At 44.4% G+C, this 23,646-nt stretch overlaps 1 protein-coding gene and 1 pseudogene across 3 annotated transcripts in view; one reads left to right on the forward strand and one right to left on the reverse strand.

Annotated features, from left to right (window-relative positions):
• The first annotated feature begins 2,341 nt into the window (after positions 1-2,341).
• Positions 2,342-23,646, forward strand: part of PKN1 (protein kinase N1) — a 64,476-nt gene continuing 43,171 nt past the window's right edge. For 2 of the 3 annotated variants that reach the window (XM_035104818.3, XM_088661691.1), the window contains exon 1: positions 2,342-2,505. In XM_035104818.3, the coding sequence (XP_034960709.1) occupies positions 2,485-2,505 (21 nt within the window). In that variant the 5' untranslated portion in view covers positions 2,342-2,484. Of the gene's footprint in view, positions 2,506-5,264; positions 5,314-23,646 lie in introns of those variants that run through there. The other variant, XM_088661692.1, reaches the window with a different exon arrangement.
• On the reverse strand, positions 7,990-8,086 carry LOC118081631 (U6 spliceosomal RNA; annotated as a pseudogene).

Genomic DNA, 23,646 nt, shown 5'->3' on the forward strand with positions numbered 1-23,646 from the left:
CCTACCTGGAGATGCCGGGGAATGAACCTAGTCCAGGACCTTCTGCTTGCAGAGCAAATGCTCTACCACTGAGCAGATGGATTTCCCTTAGTACTTAGCAGATCAGTGTTGTACTCTGATGTTGAATTAATAACATCTAACTTAGGGGACATTCCCAGTCCTACCTGGAGATGCCGGGGAATGAACCTAGTCCAGGACCTTCTGCTTGCAGAGCAAATGCTCTACCACTGAGCAGATGGATTTCCCTTAGTACTTAGCAGATCAGTGTTGTACTCTGATGTTGAATTAATAACACACACACTCCCCCTTGGTAGTAAAGACTGTTTGGAATCTCAGTCTGTTTTACTGATAGCTCATGGAAGAGAAATGACCCTGCAGGTGGCAAAGCCAGGCTGCGTGAAGGATGTACATTTTGTAGTTTTCCCTATTGGGCCTGTGGAGAAAGTAAGAATCATCACTGGGGAAGAAAATGTGTGCTTTGTACAAGACCTTGGGTTTAGGGCTCAAAACCAACCAACCTGCTGTAGCAGGTTGTGTGAGGGAGGAGCAGAATTCTAAACTTGAGTCTTGCACAATTTGTAAGATGTTAAATGTTACATTTCTTACTAGTAATTTTACCAATAAAATGTTAACTGTAGACTAAGCTTGCATTTAAGATTGAAATTACATGTTACCTTTTAAAATAGCAATTTTGGAGTGCAGATAGGCTGCTTGAGAGGACAGTGGGATATTGCCACGTAGGGCTGGAACTAAGCCACAGAATGATGGTCAAGCAGGTGTGATTAGTCATAAGACTATTCTTGTTATCACAGGCCAATGCTGAAAACAAGATGTATTAACCATATTGAATTACAGGAAGGGCAGAGAGATCTGACCCTTAACCTCTTTTGATGGACCGAAAACAGCTACCCTTGTGTTTTTGGTCTTTACCGTTTTGGTTGTTGTTTTTGTTTTTAGAAATCTTCTCCCAGCATGACTCAGCTAAAACTGGGAGGAGTCAGGTGGGTGTAGGTAGGGCTTATGTATTTCAGGAAGTCTGCCCCTTCTCCGTTATTCAAGCCGTGCCTGAACTGCCTTCAGACTCATTTTCCAGTAACTAAATGTACATTTGGATTGTTCATGTATGCATTGCTAAAAGAGGAAAGGTATCACTGGAAACAGATGACACAGAACTGCATAAAATTTGCATACCGTATTTTATATGCATAGATGCAAATTTAGAAAATTGCTATAACCGAAACAGAAATGCACTCAAGGTAGTGGGGGGAGCTTGTGTGACCAACTCTGCCTGCGAGTCTTAGATTATGTCATATTTGAATGGGACAGCCCTCCAAGTAGACTCTGGACTTATATTGTAGGACACACAGTCGCCTCTCTTCCTCTCCGGCCGACATTTGACTCCCCCACCCCCTTAAGCCCACGAGTAGACACGATAAGCAGAACATCAGGGTCTGCACCAAGACCCGGGCGACCCCTCTCGTGGCCGTGTATGGCAACAATACGAATTCTACAAGCTCACCACAGAAGTTGTAAAGTGTAGTGGGGGTGGGAGTGGGGAGAATGCGACGAGGCGAGAACAGGCAGTGCTTGCTGGGCAAGAAGAGCTGCCGCTTGAACTAGGGGACGGACGGAGGGAGGGGCTTCTGAATGAAAGCCAGGCCGGCCTCTCAAATAATGGCAGCGTCCAAACGAGCCTTCTCCGTGTCCTTCCTCCCGGCTGCAACAAACCGGGCGCTGTTCTGGTTTCTGGAAGCCAGGCGGGGCGGCGGAGGGGAGCTGGCCCTTCCCCACCCCCATCCCGGCCTTTGTTGCTAATCTTTTAATCTGCTCCGGAAAGGGGGAAACCTAGGGGAGGGCTCGAAGCAGCAGCTGCAAGCTACCCCCGCAAATCTCCGGCTTCGGCCAACGGTCTCCTCCCCCCCTCCCCTGGAGCTTGCTGCGGCGGCTGCAGCGATGTCTCCGTCTCCTCTTCTCTCTCTCACACACCCCAACTCACCCCTCAGCTCACGTGACCAACAACCCGGCCAGTTGAGCACCGGGAGGGAGAGAGCGAGCGGGCCAGCGGAGCCGACGCTGCAACAACAATAAAGAGCGGCAAAAAAGGGGGGCGGCGCGCGGACAGAACGTTCGGCCGGCAAAAAGTGGCGCGCGCGGCGGTATCTGCCGCTGCGAGGCAAAGCAGCGCGTCGAGCTGCCTGCAGGAGAGAGGGAGGGAGGGAGGGAGAGAGAGAAAAAACACCCCTCAACTCCTCCTTCCTTTTCGTCCGCTCGTCTGTTCCTGGGCGGGTGGGCCGCCCCCTTTCGGGGCTCGACGGCTCCCTTCACACACGCCCCACCAACCAGAGGATGGCGGATCGAGGACGGCCCTTGCTGCTTCTGCTGCTGCTGTTGTAAGGGCAGCCCTGGGGAGCAGCAGCGGCTGCCCCAGGAGCAGCAGCAGCAGCGAGAAGGCGGGGAGGAAGCCAGCCGGGGCTTGGCGGGAAGATGGCCAACGAGTCGCTTCAGGTAGAATGAAAACTAACCCCCCACCCGAGTCCTCGCTTTTCCTGCGCGGGGTGGCGCGCAGCCTGAGGAGGGTTCGGTGGTTGGGGTGCTGGGGGGAAGGAGAGAGAGAGAGAGAGCCGCCGGTCTCTGCGCGCCTCGGGAGTGCAGCTGAGGAGGGGCTGCGCGAGCTCCTCCTGCTCGCTCCCCCCCCCCCATCGCGATCCAAATGGTGGCGAGAGTCGCAGCTGCCGCCTGTGCTCACGAGGCCGGATCCCGGCGCTGGTTTGGCTAACCAAAAGCGGGGCGGCGGACTGGGGACGGACTCAGATGAGCCATGCTTCCTAGATATGGGTTTGAACCTCGACAGAGCCGGTTTCTGATTCCTGGTTAGCCACCAGCTTGTAGGGTGGGCACAAGTCACCGTATCTCTCATCAGTTCTATTTTATTTTTATTTATTTTTAAAAAGAAAGTAATAACTTGGGATACTTCATGATCACGTGGTGTTGGCCACCGACAGTGAAGCTCTTGCGCATGAAGTACTACTAAACATTTAAATAACAACGAATCCTTTCATCTTTTCGGTGTGGATAGGGAAACTAATCCAGGACTTTAATGTGCTCTTCTTCTGCATCCTGTCACTCATCAGTTTAAGTCTCTCAAGATGCCCGATAAGTAAACCACTGGGTTAGATAGGCTTTATTTCTTGCTTGCGGGGTGTGTGTGTGTGTCTCCATTTATTTTACCTAGCCCCTCTTATGAGCCCGCCTTCAAAATTGGGAACCCCGGGCCCCTTCTTGCTGGTGATCCCAGTGTGGTGAAAGGTGATTGCCTCCTAGTTGTGAACCTTCAAAAAGACCTTTCTTCCAGGTCATTCTAGAAATCTTGGACCCTTCCAGGTCTTTCAGAAGTTGTTTAAACTTGGCAGTGAGGTGGCCAAGTTTGCTGGTGGTAGTAAATCATTCAGCATTGCCATAACAAAAAGAGATTGTGAAGAGTTCTGAAATGACCTTTCCAAAACAAAAAGAATAGGCAGCAATATGGCAAATACCGGTACAATTCAGTGTAAATAAGTGTAAAGCAATAGATGTCAGAGCAAAATAAATAAACAAATCCTTAATTTCACATACCGTATATGCTCATGTGGTATGTACTGATGGTGACTAACCAGGAACAAGATGTTGGGGTTGTATTGTAGTTCTATGTACCTGTCCACCCGATGTGTGGCAGCTATGAAAAAAGGCAACTTTCATGTTAGGGATCATTGGGAAAAGGAAAGGAAAATAAACCTGCAGCTGTCCCAATGTCATTATAGAAATCTGTGCTTTGACTGCATTTGGAATGCTGTGTACAGTTCTTGTTGTCTTGCCTCAAAAAAGAGAGATATTTTAGAGTTGGGGAAATGGTTCAAAAAAGGGGAACCAAAATGATAAAGGGGATGGAATGACTGTCTTATTAGGAAAGGTTGTAGTGTTTGGGACTTACTAGTTTGGAGAAAAGGTCAAATGATAGAAGTTTATGCAATTATGCCTAGTGTGCTGCAGAAAGTGGTTAGGGAAAAGTTTTTCTCCCTCTCTCCTAACACTAGAACTTATGGCCATCCAGTGGAGCTGAATGTTGGAAGTTTCAGGACAGATAACAGAAAATACTTTTTCATGCAGCACATTAATAAACTATGGAATTCTCTCCCACAAGATTTAGCGAAGGCTACCAACTAGGATGGCTTTTAAAAAAGGATTGAACACATGCGTTGAAGAGAAGACTATCAGTGGCTGTTACCTATCATGGTTTGGTTCTGCCTTCACAGTCAGAAGCAATAATGCTTCTGAATACCAGGTGCTGGAAACTCGGGGGGGGGGGCAGTCACAGGGCTCTTATGCTCAGGTCTTGCCTGTGGGTTTCTGACAGGCATCTGGTTGGCCACTGTGAGAACAGGATGCTGGACTAGATGGGCCACTGATTCTTAGCCTGTGCTAGCTAGGTTGTGTCCAAGAACCTTTACATGTCTGTCTGTTTCTCTCTCACACATTTTGTGGTTGTTTGCCTTGGTGCCAGCTTCTTTCCCTGTTACCTCACTTGTCTGTTTGGATTTATTGTTTCTGTCTGTGTGCCCATGGGAGCCCTCTTCAGATGAGAGTTTTACAATCATAAAGAAATGCCGAAGTGAGACTTTTAATCAGGGAGGCATGCAGCAGAGCTCTGTGGGAGGAAGCACTTTGCTTAAAGGGAATTCTGCTTGCCAGGCAAGCGTCCTTCGGGGCTTTGTGATCCTGTGTTGAATCCATGGAATTGAGCCTGCCAACAAGTTCCAGGGGACTCTGCCTGTGAGGCTACCTGTTGACTGGTATGCTGAAGGGCTTTCTGGAGCTGCAGGCTGGAGACCCTGTTCCCTGGCAGAGATTGTCTGGGATTAGGTTGTTTTGGAAATAAAGGCATTTGCAACCTTTCTCTTTAAAGTAAATTGCAAGATAAGGAGGACTCTGGCCAATATATGATTTTGCTGCTTGTTTGTTTAAATGATCATTGCCAGCTTAAAAGATCGATGCACTAAAACCATTCCTCCTTGCCTGTGCACCTAACAACTTTTCAATTATTAAAGATACAGCGCTGATAATAAAATCCATTACTGTCAGCCCCCTTACCTTGCACTGTCAACAAAGTCCATTGAGCTAAAAGGGATAGAAAGATCAGATTAAGGTTTTGCCCTGACATTGCATTTTGTATTTTGTTCAGTCTGGATGCTTGAAATGAAGAACAAACAATATATTTTTTCTCAGGTACCACATTTCAATAGGTCACAAGGCAGAGTGAGTTCTTGCAGATGACAAATGGTAGGGAAACAGCAATAAAAGTGTTGAGTTATAAGATGAATTTCAGTTCCTTAAAATTATTATTTTATTATTATTTATACCCCGCCCATCTAGCTGGGTTTCCCCCACTACTCTGGGCGGCTTCCAGCAAATACCAAAATACATTAAAATATCACAGATTAAAAATTTCCCTAAACAGGGCTGCCTTTAGGTGTTTTCTAAGTGTCAGGTAGTTGTTTATCTCCTTGACCTCCGATGGGAGAGCGTTCCACAGGGCAGGCGCCACTACCAAAAAGGCCCTCTGCCTGGTTCCCTGTAGCTTTGCTTCTTGCAGTGAGGGAACTGCCAGAAGGCCCTCGGCGCTGGATCTCAGTGTCCGGGCTAAACGATGGGGATGGAGACGCTCCTTCAGTTATACAGGGCTGAGGCCGTTTCATGTTGCACCCATGCAAAAGGACATGTGAGAATATGGGCAACTGGATGCATGTAACAGTTGCAATTTCTTAAAATGAAAAACAGCTTCAAAGTGCTGTAACGGGGGAGTGGGGGAATGGGAGGCGACTAGAAGGGGGAAGGGGCTGCTTAAACCTTTTTAGTCTGTGGGCAAAATAGTCAGCTGTGAAAGTTAAATACCCTTTTTCCCTTTCTGCACCTCTCCCATCCACTCCCTGTTGTGGTACCCTTGGATTGCTTTTCACTTTGCCATGTCAGGAAAATTGTTCATATAGTTTCGCCCGTAGCCTTTAAATGAGTTAAGGCAGAAGGCACCCCAGATTTCACTTTACAACATGATGGAAGTATCTTCCATATTTGTAATTTTTCAAAAAGTTTTAACATGCTACAGTTTGGATGCACAGATTTGGATGTAATACATTTTCACTTATTGGTCTAACTTTTGCAACTAAAAGTAATATATAACATCTTTCAGCTAGAAAACCTGACTTCCTTCTATAATTGTCTGTGAGCATATTTATGCACACACAGTGAAGCATTGTGGATAAGACGTTGCTTAAATTCTGGGTCAAATGTCAGCTCTTCTGCAGATTCAAATCTTAGCTCTTTGGTCTTCCATAATGTACTGTTCAGTAACAAATCCTAGGCTTAGAGTGAAACATGAAGGTTTAGGCGATTTAAAGGTTTTTTTTGTTTTGGCAAGAGTTTGAAATTGTTTAATTTTATTTACAGAATTCAGTGTTTCAGTTGCTTGAAGGCTGGTTGGTGAGATGGCAGGCCATAGTTTAATAACCAGACTACATTGCTATACATACATGGGATTAACGCTGCAGTGCATTTGCACTTTACCTACATACCTACATAATTTAATTTGTATACCACCTTTCCACAGTTCAAGCCATGATCAAGGTGGCTTACAACATGAAAAAGCACATAATTCCAACAACAAAAATAATAATAAACAATAAATAAAATGTATTTAAAAACAACAACAAAAACACCCCACAACTAAACTGAACAATTGCCACATAATCACAAGAGGATCTATAATAAAGATGCCTCAGCTTTTGTAGCTAGGAGTATGGCTCCACTGAACACAGAGGGCCTTGTTTCTAAGAAACATGGATAGGCTATCATAAACCGGAAAGCAAAACTGAGAAACAAAATGATAACTGATCTTACTGAAACTGACTGATTTTTCAAGAAGAGAGGTAAAAAAACAAACAAACAGAAAGTAGCTGGGAGTCTTTAAAAGCTATTTCAGGATTTTGAGCCTGCAAGTGCTTATGCACTCTCTTATTTTGCCCATTTGAGGAAGTTCTGCTGACTGGGGCCATCATGTGAGTTGAAGTGAGGGACATGGCTAAATACACATGGGACTTCTAAGATATCGGGCTCGGAACTAGTGCTATATATGTTAGAGGCAGGGTCAGGGTGGTGGAGGAGATAAAAAGTACAAGTTGATTTAATAAGACGAGAATCTGAACTGTGCTGACTATCCTTGAAACTCCCCCAAATACTATCAGAACAGGTTGAGGAGATTAGATACAGAAACAAACATGCGAATCTTTGATGCAAGCTTGTTTCCATGTTGCCTTTTTAAAAAAGTTAGTGTGACACTAATTGTTTGGATTGCGATGTAAATTTTAAGCTTGATGTAGAGTCCTTGGGAGCCTGGGAAAGGGTTATCTATTCATTTTTCACTCTGTTGTGAGAGCAGGGGGTGGGGGAGGGAATGAATTCCTAATCTGATAGGGTCTGGGGAGTGTCATAGTGCTTAGCATTTATACAGTACAGTGGTGCCTCGCTTAACGAATGCCCTGCTTAACGAAATTTCCGCTTAACGAAAGGATTTTTTGAGCGGAGGTTGCCTCGCTAGACGAATTTGTTTTATGAAAAATTTGTCTAGCGAATCGTGGTTTCCCATAGGAATGCATTGAAATTCAATTAATGCGTTCCTATTGGCAAAAAAAAATTCAATGCATTCCTATTGGATTCGCTAGACAAATTTTTCGTTATAAGAAAAGACCCGTGGAACGAATTAAATTCGTCTAGCGAGGCACCACTGTACTTTAAAAGTGTTCAAAGTGCTTCACATGCTTTGTCAATAATCCTTAGCTTGCAGCAGGGGATGGGGAAACTTATGACTCAGTGCAGAACAGTCTATCTGCTGAATTCATGGCTAAGGCAAGGTTGGAACAGGAGCAGTTTGCACTGCTAGCCACTGTGCTATGCCAGCTGTCAGATATAATGAAACACTGCATGGATTTGTATGTCCTTCTTCTGCAGGGGTATGCCAATCTTCTCTGTGGTGTTCTAGCTTCAGCATATGTTCTAAAACAGGAAAGCATGCGTCAGTGGCATTGTGTGTGGAGGCCTTATGTACCAGTGTGCCTCCATTAGGAAGTCCCCAGTTTATTTCAGAGACAAACCTGACTCAAAGTACATGGACACCGGTGCAAGCACACATTCTTCATCCCTAAAACTGCAGTCTCAATAGATATGTGTTTACATCATTTGACAAATGAGCTACCAAAATGAGCGGGGAGTGGAAGGACGATAATTTCCCTCAGATGTACATTCTGCTGGTGTCTTTAGGCCAATTTAAAATAGCTAAGCCACTACGATTTTGTTTCTTTGGGTGTAGGTATATCAGTGTTCTCTCTGTAATTTATGTACAGACATAAATTACCTCTCCTTTAAAACTGACTTAAATCAGAGTAACTTAGCTAGAGATTACACCCTAAATTGGAGTACCTTCTGTATGAGTCTTAGACTTCTCATTCTTGTTTGAGGAGGATACTTGGGACTCCTGATTATAAAAGGCACTGTTGATACCCACAATTTCTTGGAAAACATACCTTTACCTTCACCAACTCATGATGAGAAAACCTTTTTAGATAGCCCCATCTCCCTAGAAGAAATTGACAATGTTCTTTAAAAATTGAAACCACATAAAGCCCCTGGACCTGATGACTTTGCTGTCTGAGCTTTATAAACAATTCAAATAAACATTATTATCATATGGTATATGGTCCGCCTATTTAATGACCTAATGAGAGTAGCATCCCTCCCCAAGTTACAATCCTGGTACCACTCCAAGTAACTATCCCAAAACTATTTAAAGACTACCAAAAGGTAGAATATATTTGGCCAATCAGAAAACTTTAAAACATACCATAATCATACATAGTAAATAGACAATCTCCTCAACCTCCCTGGCCTTTGGCATTCTAAAGGCCTTGGACTGCCTAGAGTGGGACTACTTGCTGGCAGTCCTATCTATCTGGGTGATCTAAATTTAAATTTAAACATAAATTATTATCTTTGAACCTTACTCCCAAATTCCACTCCAAATTCTTCAATATACCAACACTTCATATTGTTTCATTGGTAGCATAAAAGAGGAAAATGACTATTACTCATACTAAATCTAAGTGCGACCGCAAGGGCTCCTGTCTAGCTATGTGATGTTGAATGTTATCTGTTAACTCTTTTCTATCCTGTTTCACAATTGTTTTCGTGTGAACCGATTCACAAACCAAGAACTTATACCCTGACCTCTAATAATGCACCACATGTTGTAAACGCTACTGCAAATTTATTGTGCTGTTTTTGTGATATGCAAGTGACACGAGAAGACTTGGTCTATTTATTTGTATCTGTTATCATTCTAGTTAATTATCCTTGTTTATAAAACCCAATCAGAAGTTCTTCTAAAAACAAAAGGCACTGTTTGCTGGTTGATATTGGAGCGTTGCTTGTGATTTCGGAGAGAGAAAAGCACTGTGAGTGACCGCAGAAGCATTGCGTTAGAAAAACCATACAGTTTTGCAGAATGCAATGCTGTACAAAATGTTCCTAGAGGTAGAGTTACTAAGCTTGAGTGCATTTGCTTAATGGAAGTGCAGTCAGGTGCATATGTATGGCCTTTCTTTGGTGTACTCCATGTTTGGTTTGTTGTATCAATAAACTTACACAAAGCTGTGCGTATATATTTTTCTTCCCCCCTCGGCCAAATTGCATTAATGGCACTGCTCTTCTTTTGAGTCCCTCCTGGTGTGGATGGAAACAGAAAAGCTACTCTGTCCAGCAGGTGCATGTTGCTTCATAATGTTCAAGCGTGTCCCTAAGCTTCATGTTCCAACAGAAGAAGGAAATGTGACCTCTAAGCTGCTGCACCTATCCAGTGCAGCTGCTGGGCAGCCAGGTGGATTTACAGTATGCTTCAGAGGAGTAGTTTTGTGTTCTTCCCGAGCTTATGCTTTTGCCAGTGTTGTTGCTAATGAATTCACTAATACAGCCAGAGCGCAGTGTCTTTTATGAGAGCCACGTGGGTCTCACCTATTGCATCCTTTGAAGCCTTCTCTCCTGTGGTGACTGACATGTGAACTAAACCTAAGAATGTGTTTGGTCTGGTTTATTGGAGCCAAACCTCCTCTTGATTTGGAGGGAAAGTTAAATTACTGCTTTCCTTCCATGGCTGGTTGTGCATTCGGAAGTGGTGGCTGCTAGGTGCTTATTAGTGTCACAGTTGCGTGGTGACTGCTGCCATGGATAGAGGCTGAACTCTGGAGCTCTCACTGGGGAGGCTGAGCAGAACCAGTGTGTGTAATTGCTGGGAATGGCACTGAATCTATCTTATTTATTCACTGAGGGGAGAAAAATAGGTTTGTATGTGAATAATTCAGATTGAAATAATGGAGAGAATTGAAACGTTCCTCTGTGGGACTACATAATCCTTTGTTTTTCCAGATTTCTTCAAAATATACAGTATTGCGGCTTAGGAGGAAAGAGGTGTGTGGAAACACTTGGGACAATGGTTCTCAGGGTTTGTGTCTGTGTGTGAGAGAAACTGAAAAGCAGGTCCAAATGGGGCTGCCCTAGTGATGCAAACATTGGCAGAAGTCCAGCAAATGGTGTTCAATCTGCTCCTGTTCTGATGAAAGCTCCTGGATAAACCTTGCACAAATCAGTTCACATGTTTCTATACTATACATTTAAACCAGTTTGAAAATGGTTTCGTTGTTGTAGATACCTCCCATGGAACCCTAGAAATTGTAAATTTTTTGGAAGTACTAGGATTTATTTGTTACAGCACAGAATAGCCTGTACATTTTCAGGGTCCTTTGGGTGGAAGCCATTATGATTAAATTTCGCTTGAAATTGGCTTACCTGTAACCCTTGCAATGCAATTATTCACATATCTACTTGGAAGTAATTCCCAGGGCGATAATTGGGACTTACTGTCAGGTAAGTGGGAAAGGGATTGCATCCTTTATCTTTTTAGGCCACAGGGAACATGATAGACATGCTTCTTTTTTCTAATACCATGCAATTGCAATAAGGAGATGCCTACCTCAGCAGTTGCCCACATTTAACTGAATTTCATTGCATTTTTTTAAATTGAAAAAACACGTTCAGCTTTATTAGTGTTGGTGCTGTTTTTCTCACTTTGTTTTCTAGGGTTACTGCTTAGATTAGAAGCCTGGGACTTGAAAGGCCTCTGGATGTGAAAAACTGAATTGTCAGCAGCGATAGATCAACTATTCCCTGCCTGAAGAGGAAAGGCAAAATATCCAGGTCCCTTCTGAGTCTCACTTAAAATACCGCATGGCTGTGCAGTATACAATGTCCCTTTTATCTCAGGCCCAAACTTTATTTGGCAGTGACATGCATCTGCCTTCTCCCAACATTTGTTTGTCTTTCATGAAGAGTGCCCCCCTCCCTGCATAGATGTGAAAGCAGCTGGGAAGGGGATATTAAAAAGAAACTCAGATGCACCATTCCTGAGATTTAAAACAAATAAGAAATGGTGGGGTGGGGTGGGGGAAGAGGCATGTAACTCCACCTGTCCTTTGTTTAGGCCTTGGTCAGAGGCATAACTTAACTCCTAGATCTTTAAAACTAACCTGGATTATTTTCTTTTTCGAAGCAAGGGCAGAAGAGTCTGAACGTAATGCATGCAAATAACGAATGCTTGGAAGTGCTCCTCTAATGTGTACAGCATAAAGGAAACCATGCATTTAAGGGACTCATCGAAGGTTATACATCTCTATGGCAGCGTCTGCACCAACTGAGTTGCCCTTATGCTAAGAAGCTGTGAGTCCCGACAGTTCCTACTGTGTACTTGCATGCAACTTTTTGCAAGTCCTACATGAGAATATTTTCAGGCTTTTCGTTCAGGCGGTTCTTGATCTGAAGCAGGCCGTTCAGGATAAACTTGGCTTTGCTATTCCTTTACCAGATCCCTTCAATAATTTTTTCCCCTGGAATGTGGGACTAAAGGGTATGTCCCTGTATTGTAGTTTCATTCCATATAATGCAAATTGTAAAAGACTAAGATAACAATATGTAATTAAAGATGCAATTAAAAAATCATATAGCACCTAGCACAGCACATTGCAGTTTCTACAATGGGCGGACAAATAATTAATTAGCTTTCAAAACCACCAGCAATTTTCAGGCAGTCCATGGGGAAAAGGTTGGGGATCTAGTGCGCTGGGGAGTGAGCGCCATTGAAGACAATGTTGCCCAGCACTGAGAAGAATGTGGTTGTTTTTAACCAATAAGCAGGCCAGGTGACATGTCTCAAGACAACTTTAATCAGTCAGGAAGTGACCTTATTAGTCACCTTCCTTGTTAAGCAGCGGGCTCTGATTTCCATCAAGAAATTTCTCTTCTTAAAGAACCAGCTTTTGGTTCTTGTTTAGCGGCGTTTAGACCTTTTATCTTGTGGAACTATTTCTTAGTTTCTTTTCATCTTTATAGAGAAATTGATTGGACCTGAATTTCAGGTCCTCTGCACATTGTCAGGCTTAGCATTGCTTATGTACAGAGGGATCTTGGAATCGGCATGAGATAATGGCCTACAATGCAGAAGGAAGCAAAATGCAGTTCATGGAAGCAAAATAGTTATTTGCCATTCTAGTTCTGAAGAAATGTAAAGTGATGGTCTGTTCTCACTTAAAAGCTTTGAGGACTAGACTTTGGTTAGGAGTCTAGTGGCTTGGATTTTTTTGGGAGTGGGATTTCAGCACCTCTACTGATACATCTGTGTAGCACCCTGTTCATCTTTCCTTTTGTTTATCTGTTGCTCCTCAGGTCCAAGGATCCCCAAGCTACTACTGTACTTCCTCACTGTCCTAACAAAGGAGATAATAGAACAAGTATAAAATTTATGTTGGTGTGGGCAAATCTACATAGTGTTAATAACTTTTTTCAGTCACCAGTAATAAATTCCCATGTCACATATTTTGCATATTCCCACCTGTATCGGTGTATGAGGTTGTCATTATTTTTGCTAAAATGGAAAAACAGGTAACTTAAGTGTGACCATATCATGCCTCCATGTGCATGCCACATTCCCAGAACCTGCTTGTTAACAAAGGTTCACCCACGTATTTGTTTTCACATTAGAAAACATACCAAATCCTTGTACACAAAAAGAGAAGGAAGATAATGTGAACTAGCAGAACCTTTCCTGTATGACCCTTAAAACCTCTGCCACCAGATCTCCCCAGTTACTTTTTTTAGCTTGAGGGTCTGAAGAGCTGTTTGGGGGTGGGGAGCACTTGTTAAAATAAAGGTTTAGGTGAATGCAGGATTGAGCCTGCTATGTTGGCTTGAAATTCAAGGGTCTGGGGCAGTTTAAAAACTACTGGCAGGGTAACTAAGCCCTTTGCACCTGATTAAGTCTCTTCCATTAATTGGAACTGAAACCAGAAACCTGGTATCTTGTAATGCTACACCAGGGCTGTGAAAAACTGGTGCTGGGAGCTTAAGCAATTCACAGAGAGAGAGAGAATAGGGAGTATATGCGCCCACAAAGGGCCTTGCCTGTATGCATGTTTTGAATATACATGCTTAGTGCAGAACCTTGCCTGCATATGCAGAGAGCTGTGTACATGGTGTTACAGTACTGTATGCTCAAAGCTTTGTAACGCTCCCTGCAATAAGGCGAAGAGAGAAGTACCGTAGCTGGGGTCTTGGTGTTTTTGTGTGTGTGTGTGTGTGTAGGTGTAGGGATGAGACTCTTCCTTGAATACAAGTGGCCCAGTAGCAAAACCAGGATAAAACTTTCCAAGGCGATTGCTGTTGTGTGGACAGGTGGTTCTCTCTTGAGTGTCCTCTAAGCCCTTCTAATAACCCTGGTCTCATACTGGCTGGCAGTTCCTTGTTGTTCTGAATATCTTCTAGCTGAGGATCTCTGTGGTTGGGCTGAGTGTTGTCTTATGCCTGTGCACTTTTGAAGTGCTTTGCACTTTGAGAACCCAGTGAGCATGAGCAGTTTTTCCTGCCCAACATTTCATGGATGAGGTTCTGAGCAAAGTACAGTACTTTTCCGTGTATAAGACTAGGGTTTGTTTGTTTTTTACTTTAAAATAAGGTTTAAAATCTGGGGGCATCTTATACATGGATATGCCTATTTTCTAAATTTGGGGTCCCCAAAAGTAGGGGGCATCTTATACATGGAGGGTGTCTTATACACGGAAAAATATGATAATTACATTCTTCAGTCCCTGGACTTAGATTTATTCAGTTGTGTGCTGGATAAGAGGAATAGGAGGCAGTTTTGGGCTCCCCACCTGAAGAGATTCAATATTGCCAGCCCATCTATAATGTTGAAGAAATGCAGGCCAGTGGGGAAACTTGTGTGAGGCACACTTTTTATATATTCTGTGATGCTGTAATGTGGTATGATCTGTGGTTAAGCAAGAGCCCTATATTGTGCCAGAACACATGAGTTTCCAATTCTGGGTATCAGGATATTAGGAATTATTTCGAAAGCTAGTCCATTCATGCTATATTTCACCATCTAATTTAGGAGATCATTATATTCTATACCAGGGGGTCCCCAAACTAAGGCCCGGGGGCCGGATGTAGCCCAATCGCCTTCTCAATCTGGCCCGTGGACGGTCCAGGAATCGGCATGTTTTTACATGAGTAGAATGTGTCCTTTTATTTAAGATGCATCTCTGGGTTATTTGTGGGGCATAGGAATTCGTTCATATTTTTTTTCAAAATATAGTCCGGCCCCCCACAAGGTCTGAGGGACAGTGGACTGGCCCCCTGCTGAAAAAGTTTGCTGATCCCTGTTCTATACTTTGAAGAAGAGCTCACAAATTCATTCACTTTTCCCCAAGCAGTAATTCCTCCCCTAATCTCTGACTTCCATATTGTACTTCAGGAGTTTTCAGAATACCTTGGAAGCACAGCATGAAGTTGGACTTTATGACCTTCTATGCATACCAAGGAACTCGGAGAAGGGGCAATGAGAAAAGGGCAGCTTGTGTGATGACCATTAATGGTGGCTTGATTGCAAGACCTGCTAACATTTGTGGACCCTGTTGAAGACTTATTTTGAGAGGTATACATTGAAAGGCATTCCTTATGTCAGCCTGGGAAATGCATAAACCTCCCGGTTTGAGAAGGGGGACTGTCCTATTGAACCAAATACAACAATTTGCATGAGGCAGCTGAGGAAATAATAAATACTAAGTTTGCTAATACTAAAACACTAAGCTTTTGCTAATACCCCCCTGGCTGATGTTGGATGATCTGAATACAATCATATGTAAAGTGACTGTGAATTTAACCAGGGTTAGAGTTGAGGTACCAGAAAGATATGGAGGTCTCGTACACCTCAGGTAGTGTGGTTGCTGACCTTGAGCCAGACATCTTGGAGAGTGAAGTCAAATGGGCCTTAGAAAGCATTGCTAATAACAAGGCCAGTGGAAGTGATGATATTCCAGCTGAACTATTAAAAATTTTAAAAGATGATGCTGTTAAGGTGCTACACCCAATATGCCAGCAAGTATGGAAAACTCAGCAATGGCCAGAGGATTGGAGAAGATCAGTCTACATCCCAATTCCAAAGAAGGGCAGTGCCAAAGAATGCTCCAACTACCGCACAATTGCACTCATTTCACACGCTAGCAAGGTTATGCTTAAAATTCTACAAGGCAGGCTTAGGCAGTATGTGGACCGAGAACTCCCAGAAGTGCAAGCTGGATTTCGAAGGGGCAGAGGAACCAGAGACCAAATAGCAAACATGCGCTGGATTATGGAGAAAGCTAGAGAGTTCCAGAAAAACGTCTTCTTCTGCTTCATTGACTATGCAAAAGCTTTTGACTGTGTCGACCACAGCAAACTATGGCAAGTTCTTAAAGAAATGGGAGTGCCTGATCACCTCATCTGTCTCCTGAGAAATCTCTATGTGGGACAAGAAGCTACAGTTAGAACTGGATATGGAACAACTGATTGGTTCAAAATTGGGAAATGAGTACGACAAGGTTGTATATTGTCTCCCTGCTTATTTAACTTATATGCAGAATTCATTATGCGAAAGGCTGGACTAGATGAATCCCAAGCCGGAATTAAGATTTCCGGAAGAAATATCAACAACCTCAGATATGCAGATGACACAACCTTGATGGCAGAAAGTGAGGAGGAATTAAAGAACCTTTTAATGAGGGTGAAAGAGGAGAGCGCAAAATATGGTCTGAAGCTCAACATCAAAAAAACCAAGACCATGGCCACTGGTCCCATTACCTCCTGGCAAATAGAAGGGGAAGAAATGGAGGCAGTGAGAGATTTTACTTTCTTGGGCTCCTTGATCACTGCAGATGGTGACAGCAGTCACGAAATTAAAAGACGCCTGCTTCTTGGGAGAAAAGCAATGACAAACCTAGACAGCATCTTAAAAAGCAGAGACATCACCTTGCCTACAAAGGTCCGTATAGTTAAAGCTATGGTTTTCCCAGTAGTGATGTATGGAAGTGAGAGCTGGACCATAAAGAAGGCTGATCGCCAAAGAATTGATGCTTTTGAATTATGGTGCTGGAGGAGACTCTTGAGAGTCCCATGGATTGCAAGAAGATCAAACCTATCCATTCTTAAGGAAATCAGCCCTGAGTGCTCACTGGAAGGACAGATCGTGAAGCTGAGGCTCCAATACTTTGGCCACCTCATGAGAAGAGAAGAATCCTTGGAAAAAGACCTTGATGTTGGGAAAGATGGAGGGCACTAGGAGAAGGGGACGACAGAGGACGAGATGGTTGGACAGTGTTCTCGAAGCTACGAACATGAGTTTGACCAAACTGCGGGAGATCCTCAGCTAGAAGATATTCAGGGTGGTGCCTGGCGTGCTATGGTCCATGGGGTCACGAAGAGTCGGACACGACTAAACGACTAAACGACTAAACAACAACAACAACAGAGTTGAGGTTAATTCTCTCATCTTTTAACTTGTCCCCAGAGGCAACAAGCTATTGCATTATTCCCTTATGTCTGCTTTAATTTGTTCTTCATCAAGAACACTGGTTCTGCTAGGGTACTGTGATTTTACTGAGACATGAGCTTTGGTTAGGGAGCAATTCCACTTTGGCTGACTCCAGAGTAGAGGGGAGGGTTCTTTTCCATTGGCTGGTAGTCACAGTTTATTTTGGTCAGAGGGAAATTCACTTTGCTGCTGTGACAAGCTGGATTCCAAACTGCTTTCCCTCCACATGTAAGGAAGAACCATATCCTTAACAAGTAAAAAGCTAAAAGCTTTCAGCTTTCCAGGGCTAGCACTACTCCAAAAATTGTTTTTAGAAATAGCAATTCTTCCTGTTAATTTCTGAAACTTTCCACAAACATATGGTTCCAGTGACTTGCAGGCTATAATTTAAAATGATTAAGCCAGGAATACCCAAATTTTGTTTTATGAACAGGACCTATCCTAATGACCACAGCTTTCCAGTGTAACATGGATAGTAAAATTGGCTCCTGTAGCAGCAGGCAGATGCTCCTTACTGCTTTTGATGTTGCCCATCATGGTCCAGACGGATGGCTGCTTCATTTTCTGTTGCTTCAGTGGCTGGAATTTTTCATTCTGTTGCTAATGCATTCCTTTTCTTCTGCAGTGTCTGTATTAGCGCACACATGAAAATGTTAATCTTTCACCACATTGTGGAATACGGGTCAGCCATAGGAGACCATGACTGTTTTTCTGTTGGAAGGAGATTAACACACTGCCTTTGTTTAGGGCTTTTGCCACTTCCTGCCCTTTGAGCTCCAGAAAGGATTCCCTATTGTCAGTTGTCCCTACACAGGGTTCAGAAGAGTATAATCTTGTTTGAAGAAGGTGAGCTTTGCTTTATAGTGGTCAGGAGGCGCTTTCTAATTCTCTCCCTCCTTGCTGTCTGTAATTATTGGCTCACGCTGAGTCAGGGCCCAGTGAGGGCTGCCTCACCTGGATACAGAAAACTCAAATCTTTTTCTTCCCAAGAGCAGCAGCATCTTTTGAGTTTAAGCCCCATCACTGATTTTCCTTTGCTGAGATGTTGCTGATTACAGAGTTCTTTGGTGGAAATGGCTGAAATGCCAGCACCAAAGACTGCTGTGCATTTCATTGTAGGATCCTTTGCAGGCCTGTATGAGCTCCCTTGCAGAGATAGTCAAGAGCAGGCACCCCCAAACTGCGGCCCTCCAGATGTTTTGGCCTACAACTCCCATGATCCCTAGCTAACAGGACCAGTGGTTGGGGAAGATGGGAATTGTAGTCCAAAACATCTGGAGGGCCGAAATCTGGGGATGCCTGGTCAAGAGCCTTGAATTCCATAACCTTGTTTGCCCATTCTTTTGAGTCATGTGGTTAGCAAACAGACAAATGTTCATGTCTCTGGGTGGGGAGAGCACTTGTCCCACAAGCAACTGGAACCACTCAGCATGTTTCACAGGGAGGGGAAATGAGGTGCCAGGAGAAGGGGAGGGAAGTGTGCTGTCTTTGATCATGGCCACTTGCAGGAAAAAAAACCCCAGAGGAGATAAGGACTTTGGCCCTTAGCAGAATGGCTGCTGGAGGCAACCAAAGAGCCTGCATTTCGGAGCTTAAGCTTTACTTTTACCAGGAGGCAAGTTCTGTCTTTATGGCATCAGGTGATCATTTCAAAGGGGCGCATCTCTGGTCAGAGCTGAGAGTAACCCTGTTGGCTGCAGTAGTGACACCTGATTGCCAAGGTACAACTAGGAGCGCATTTTGAGTTCTTGGTTGTTCCTTTGCAGCCATGTCTTTGCCTACCTCTCATCACATACGTAGGGCAGGTGGGTGTGATCTGAAGAAAACAGCTTCACAGGCATAGTTGGGTCCGTAGACTGGAGTGTCCCCCATTGCTGGCCTAAAGTCTAGGCTGTGAGATGACAAGGTACACTGCCACTTTCTTCCCAGCCAGTGTGCTTTTGCCCTAGGACCCAGGTGAACTTTCTCTTATTCTAAATGCACTGGTGCCCATGGCAGACAAGGGCAGATGCAATTCTAACTCCATAAATGCATCCTGGTGCTACCAGGAAGGGTGGGTTTGAGTGGCTCCCATGTTAACCTTAAAATAACGTGGACATAGTCCTTAATGTGCAAGTTTAGTGGCTGATTTCTTACCCCTGGTTCCTGTTGAGAGATGAATCAGCTGCACAGCTAGCTCTCCTCCAATTTGCAGTGCAAATCTTCCTGAAGGCTGTGCTGGACAAAAGGCAACAATTTCCCTTGGTTCCCAGCATCTGAGTCACTTTCTCCGATTTGGCCCATGTCCAGGACAGAGTTTGGGAGAGGGGTGGGAGAAAGTACAGCCTGCTTCATTAATCTGTGGCTTTTAGAGATGGAGTTGCTCAGCAAATAATGCTCCTTACATTTCCTCTCCGCAACTGCTGCAGGTTGTAGCCGAATTCCATTTGGCAATGCTTAGAGCCTCCTCCACCCCTTTTGCAAGTGAAGAAGCGCTTTCTCCTGTACTTTCCGCTTGTGGATACTAATAGCAAGAATGTCTCCCTCCCCCCCTTCCCCCTTGGGAACATTTATTATAATCTCTACTGAACTTTAGTGACCCTTGTATGGAGAGCTCGCTGGCAGGATCTTAGGTGGCTTGGCTGCCATCAACTTTCTCTAAGTCTCCACTATGTTTGTAGTGCTGGATTCACTCTTAACTGCTCGTCCTCTGTTGTTCAGGGTGGTTTTAGCCATCAGCTGCAGTTCTGTATTTCTTCAACGCAACCTAGCTTGGCCTCCTTGTGACCTCTGTGTGCAATAGTTGGATGTCCTGGATAGCACACAGAGGATAAGCGAACAGGGAGCTTCTATGGGAAGGACAAAGCCATCTGGGTCAAACAGAGAGATCTCTTGTGCTTCTTTGGCCCTGAGAATGGCTAACGTGGGAATTGGCCTAGATTTGCAGAGGCTGACACCAGCAGTCAGCCACACATAGCAAATGTGCCAAGTTGACGCGGATCCCTGAAATCTGTCTCCTCCTCATAGCAGCTTTGGAGTGCTCAAGTGCCTTTTCTCTACAAGATTGCAACCCTTTGCTGGGGGAAAAAGGGGGCCAAATATGGAAGCAAAAGCAGCCTACCCTGCAGTAAGGTAAAGGTAAAGGGACCCCTGACCATTAGGTCCAGTCGTGACCGACTCTGGGGTTGCGGTGCTCATCTCACTTTTTTGGCCGAGGGAGCCGGTGTACAGCTTCTAGATCATGTGGCCAGCATGACTAAGTCACTTCTGGTGAACCAGAGCAGTGCACGGAAATGCCGTTTACCTTCCCGTCGAAGTGGTACCTATTTATCTACTTGCACTTTGATGTGCTTTCAAACGGCTAGATTGGCAGAAGCAGGACCAAGCAACGGGAGCTCACCCCGTCAGGGGGATTCGAACTGCCGACCTTCTGATCGGCAAGCCCTAGGCTCTGTGGTTTAACACACAGTGCCACCCACGTCCCAAACAGTAGCCAAGGGAAAAAAGGGTGCAAAGGCTGCCTTTATTGTACTGCTTGGCGGCACATCTTTCAGGATCTCATAAACAGATTTTATGATGCTCTGACAGTATCTGCAAAGTTAGGCCAGGTACAAAGATGGCTGAAACAGCACTCTCTGCTAGAGAGGGAAAAGAGCTCTAATGTCTTATTCGGTCATAATATGTCAAGCAGTTGCTAGACCAGATCCCGGGTAAGCACAGATAAGCAGTGAAGCCCTCCTTGCTGGATTGCTGCATTCTTTAAAAAGAACGCAAAAAGGCCCTGCCAAATACCACTGTGACAAAGAACTGGACTGCAGGAATAATAATCCCCCAGCAGCTCTTCCTTGACCCCAAAGTGCATGAGAGCACCTTGGACTTTCCAGGCAAGAAAAAAAGCAATATTTATCAGGAGTCTCTCTAGAAACAAGAGAATCCTTTCTGCCTCTAAATAGTGCCTGTTGATGTGCTGCTCTCTTCAGCAGCCCATATACTAATAGGGACTGTTGATGTTAGATGATGCACGGGCGGGGGGGCGGATCTAGGGAAATGGGTACTCCTTAGTTTCACTTGAATCTTTTCTGATGGAAAATCTGGTTAAACTGAAAGTGTAACTTTCCATAAGCAAGCCAGAAGTCTCCTGAGGAAAGTCAGAGCAAGATGAAGAAGGTGGGGGAGCTCCTGTCCTGCCTGTTTTCCAACATTTGGGAGGAAGGGCGGGCAGTTTTTTCCATTCTTTGTCGCAGTAAAAGTACTTGTGTAGAATACATTTGCATTCTCTTAATAAGCCTGGAATTCCGGAAACCAAGGTGGTGACTTGAGACTTGTTTGCTGCCATCCCATCCCTCCCTCAGACACACACTAGATACACAATTCCTGGCAAGTCTGAGAGACTGGATTTTTCTTTTATGCTTGACCGTATTATCAAGGGGAATCATGTGAGAAGTATGAATTATAAAATTCAAGCTCAATGGATATACAGTATTAACACAGAATTCCTAAATGCATAATTAATTTTAACATACAAGATTATCTTAGGTGTTCAGGTCTTGTAAGAAAAGGAGCGCAGTATCAGTGGAACAACAACAAAAAATTAAATATCAAGAACAAAGTCCCAAAGAATAATTTTCATTAAAACGAATCAAGCAGTATGCAAATTCATCATCCAAGCAGAAGGAGGGAAGGGATTTTTGTCTTTGCTTCTACTCCATCTTGCAGTTGGGGATGAATTGAGCAAGGGTTCTCCTGGGATGCTTTTCAGATTGTGCAAAAGCTGGAATGAAAGGAAGATCTGTCAGAATGACTAGTAGAAGCCTCCTTGCCAGAGAGCAAACAACTTACAAATGCCTAAATAAATGATTGGTGTAGAGGGGAAAACAGGGACTGGAAATCTGCCTTGTTCCTTGTTTTTTTTTTTTTGTTCTTCCAGAAAAGTGAGGGCCAGGTATTAAAATAAAAATTATTGGGGGTTGGGGCTCCATGGTCCCATTTTCTTCCCCCACACCCTTTCCTGCTAATGGTCTATAACAGATGAGGAATTCCAGCCCATGGAAATAATTAGACCACCTTTCCCAGATCTTGGAGGTTGGCCCATCAAGCCATTTCTGACAAGCTACACCCACCTTTCTTGTACCTAACTTCATATGTGACAGCAGCCACAGGAAAGTTCACGTTGTAGCTGCTGCACAGGAAGATTCAAGGAGGGCGCTCTCAGGCGAGGCCAGCACTGCAAGTCAGCAGGGCCAACATAAACTATTCATTTTTCCTTTCCTGCACACATGCGTGTGTGTCTAAGTCCGCTAACCCGGAAGTATTTTTGCCGCATGCACGTTCTGAGCATGCACAGAAGCGGCTCGCGCTTTGCGCATGCGCAAAATGGACGCTTCGACTTATGAAGTTTTCGACTTCCGAAGAGCGGCGCAGAACAGATCGCCTTTGTAAGTCGAGGTACCACTGTATATCACAATAGCTAAATCACACTGATGAAACAGGGTGTTTCTGTCATTGCTTCCTTAGCCCAGTCAGCTTCCATACTTGATGTCAGCCGATATAGCTGGTCGTGGGTAAAGAAATTGCTTTCTACCCTGCAGGAACAAGAGGGGGTGGATTCAGAGGTCTGCCAGACTGGATTTGACCCCTGGGCAGGTGGTTTGCTCATGCCTAGTGTGTATGTCTAGCGTGTAGATTGTGGCTCATGGAGAGTTTGTCTGCAGCTTGCTTACTGCATTGAAATTTGCATCCCACCTTTTCTGCCTGGCGACAGGCCTCTAAAGTGGTTGGCAATGTGATAATCAATACATGAGAAACTTAAAAGGGTATTCTTTAAGGCAGTGGTGAATTGTGAAGGCTGGGGGTGGGGGTGGCAGATAATAGAAAATGCCCACTCCACAGGCTTTAGGAGCTGCTGCCGAGCCTCTTTCAAGGGATGCTTTTCAAAGGTTCCATGGTGACCATGACAATGAGAGTTGGGGGAAGGTGAGGTCATACGACAGCTAGAATTATGGACAAGATGGATGATAGGGTAAAAGTGAAGCTGCTGCCCAAAATGGCAGCCAGGCACAATGCATCTCTTCCCTTCCACCCCTCGCCTTCTGTAATCTGTGGAAATGTAACTTTGTTCCACCTCATAACATTCAAGATTGACATAATCAGCTGCTGCATGGTGGGGGGTGGGGGTGGGGGACAGACACTGGAGAGAAATCCAGGACGCCGTGACACCATGGCACAAGTTAAGATCTATTCAATGTGCCGTTGCCGCTTCGTTGGCAACAGCCAAACTTATCCTCGCATCTTGTTTGGCCCTCTCTGCCTGTTTCGTTGCTGCTGTTGATTTTTTTAAAAATAAATAAATTCCAGCCATCAGTACAAATAACTGCAGTGTTTGACTTGCATTGGGGTTTGGAGTAGGGAGCTTGCAGCATTTAGAATTGCTGCTTGATAGCCTTGAAATCTAAGGCTTTCCTAGCTGCAGCAATAGCATCACCTCGTCCTGCTGCTTCTCCACCACCCCCTCCCTGCTTCCAAATGCTGAGTACAGAAATCCTGGCAGTAAAGTTAACATCTTTGTGCCCGTTGCTCATGGCTTTGTGTGGGCTCCTTGCCAAGCTGCATGAATTATTTATTGCACTGCTGCATCGGCA

Source organism: Zootoca vivipara, chromosome 2 (assembly GCF_965207765.1).
Source record: "Zootoca vivipara chromosome 2, rZooViv2.hap1.1, whole genome shotgun sequence".
Classification (NCBI taxonomy): domain Eukaryota; kingdom Metazoa; phylum Chordata; class Lepidosauria; order Squamata; family Lacertidae; genus Zootoca; species Zootoca vivipara.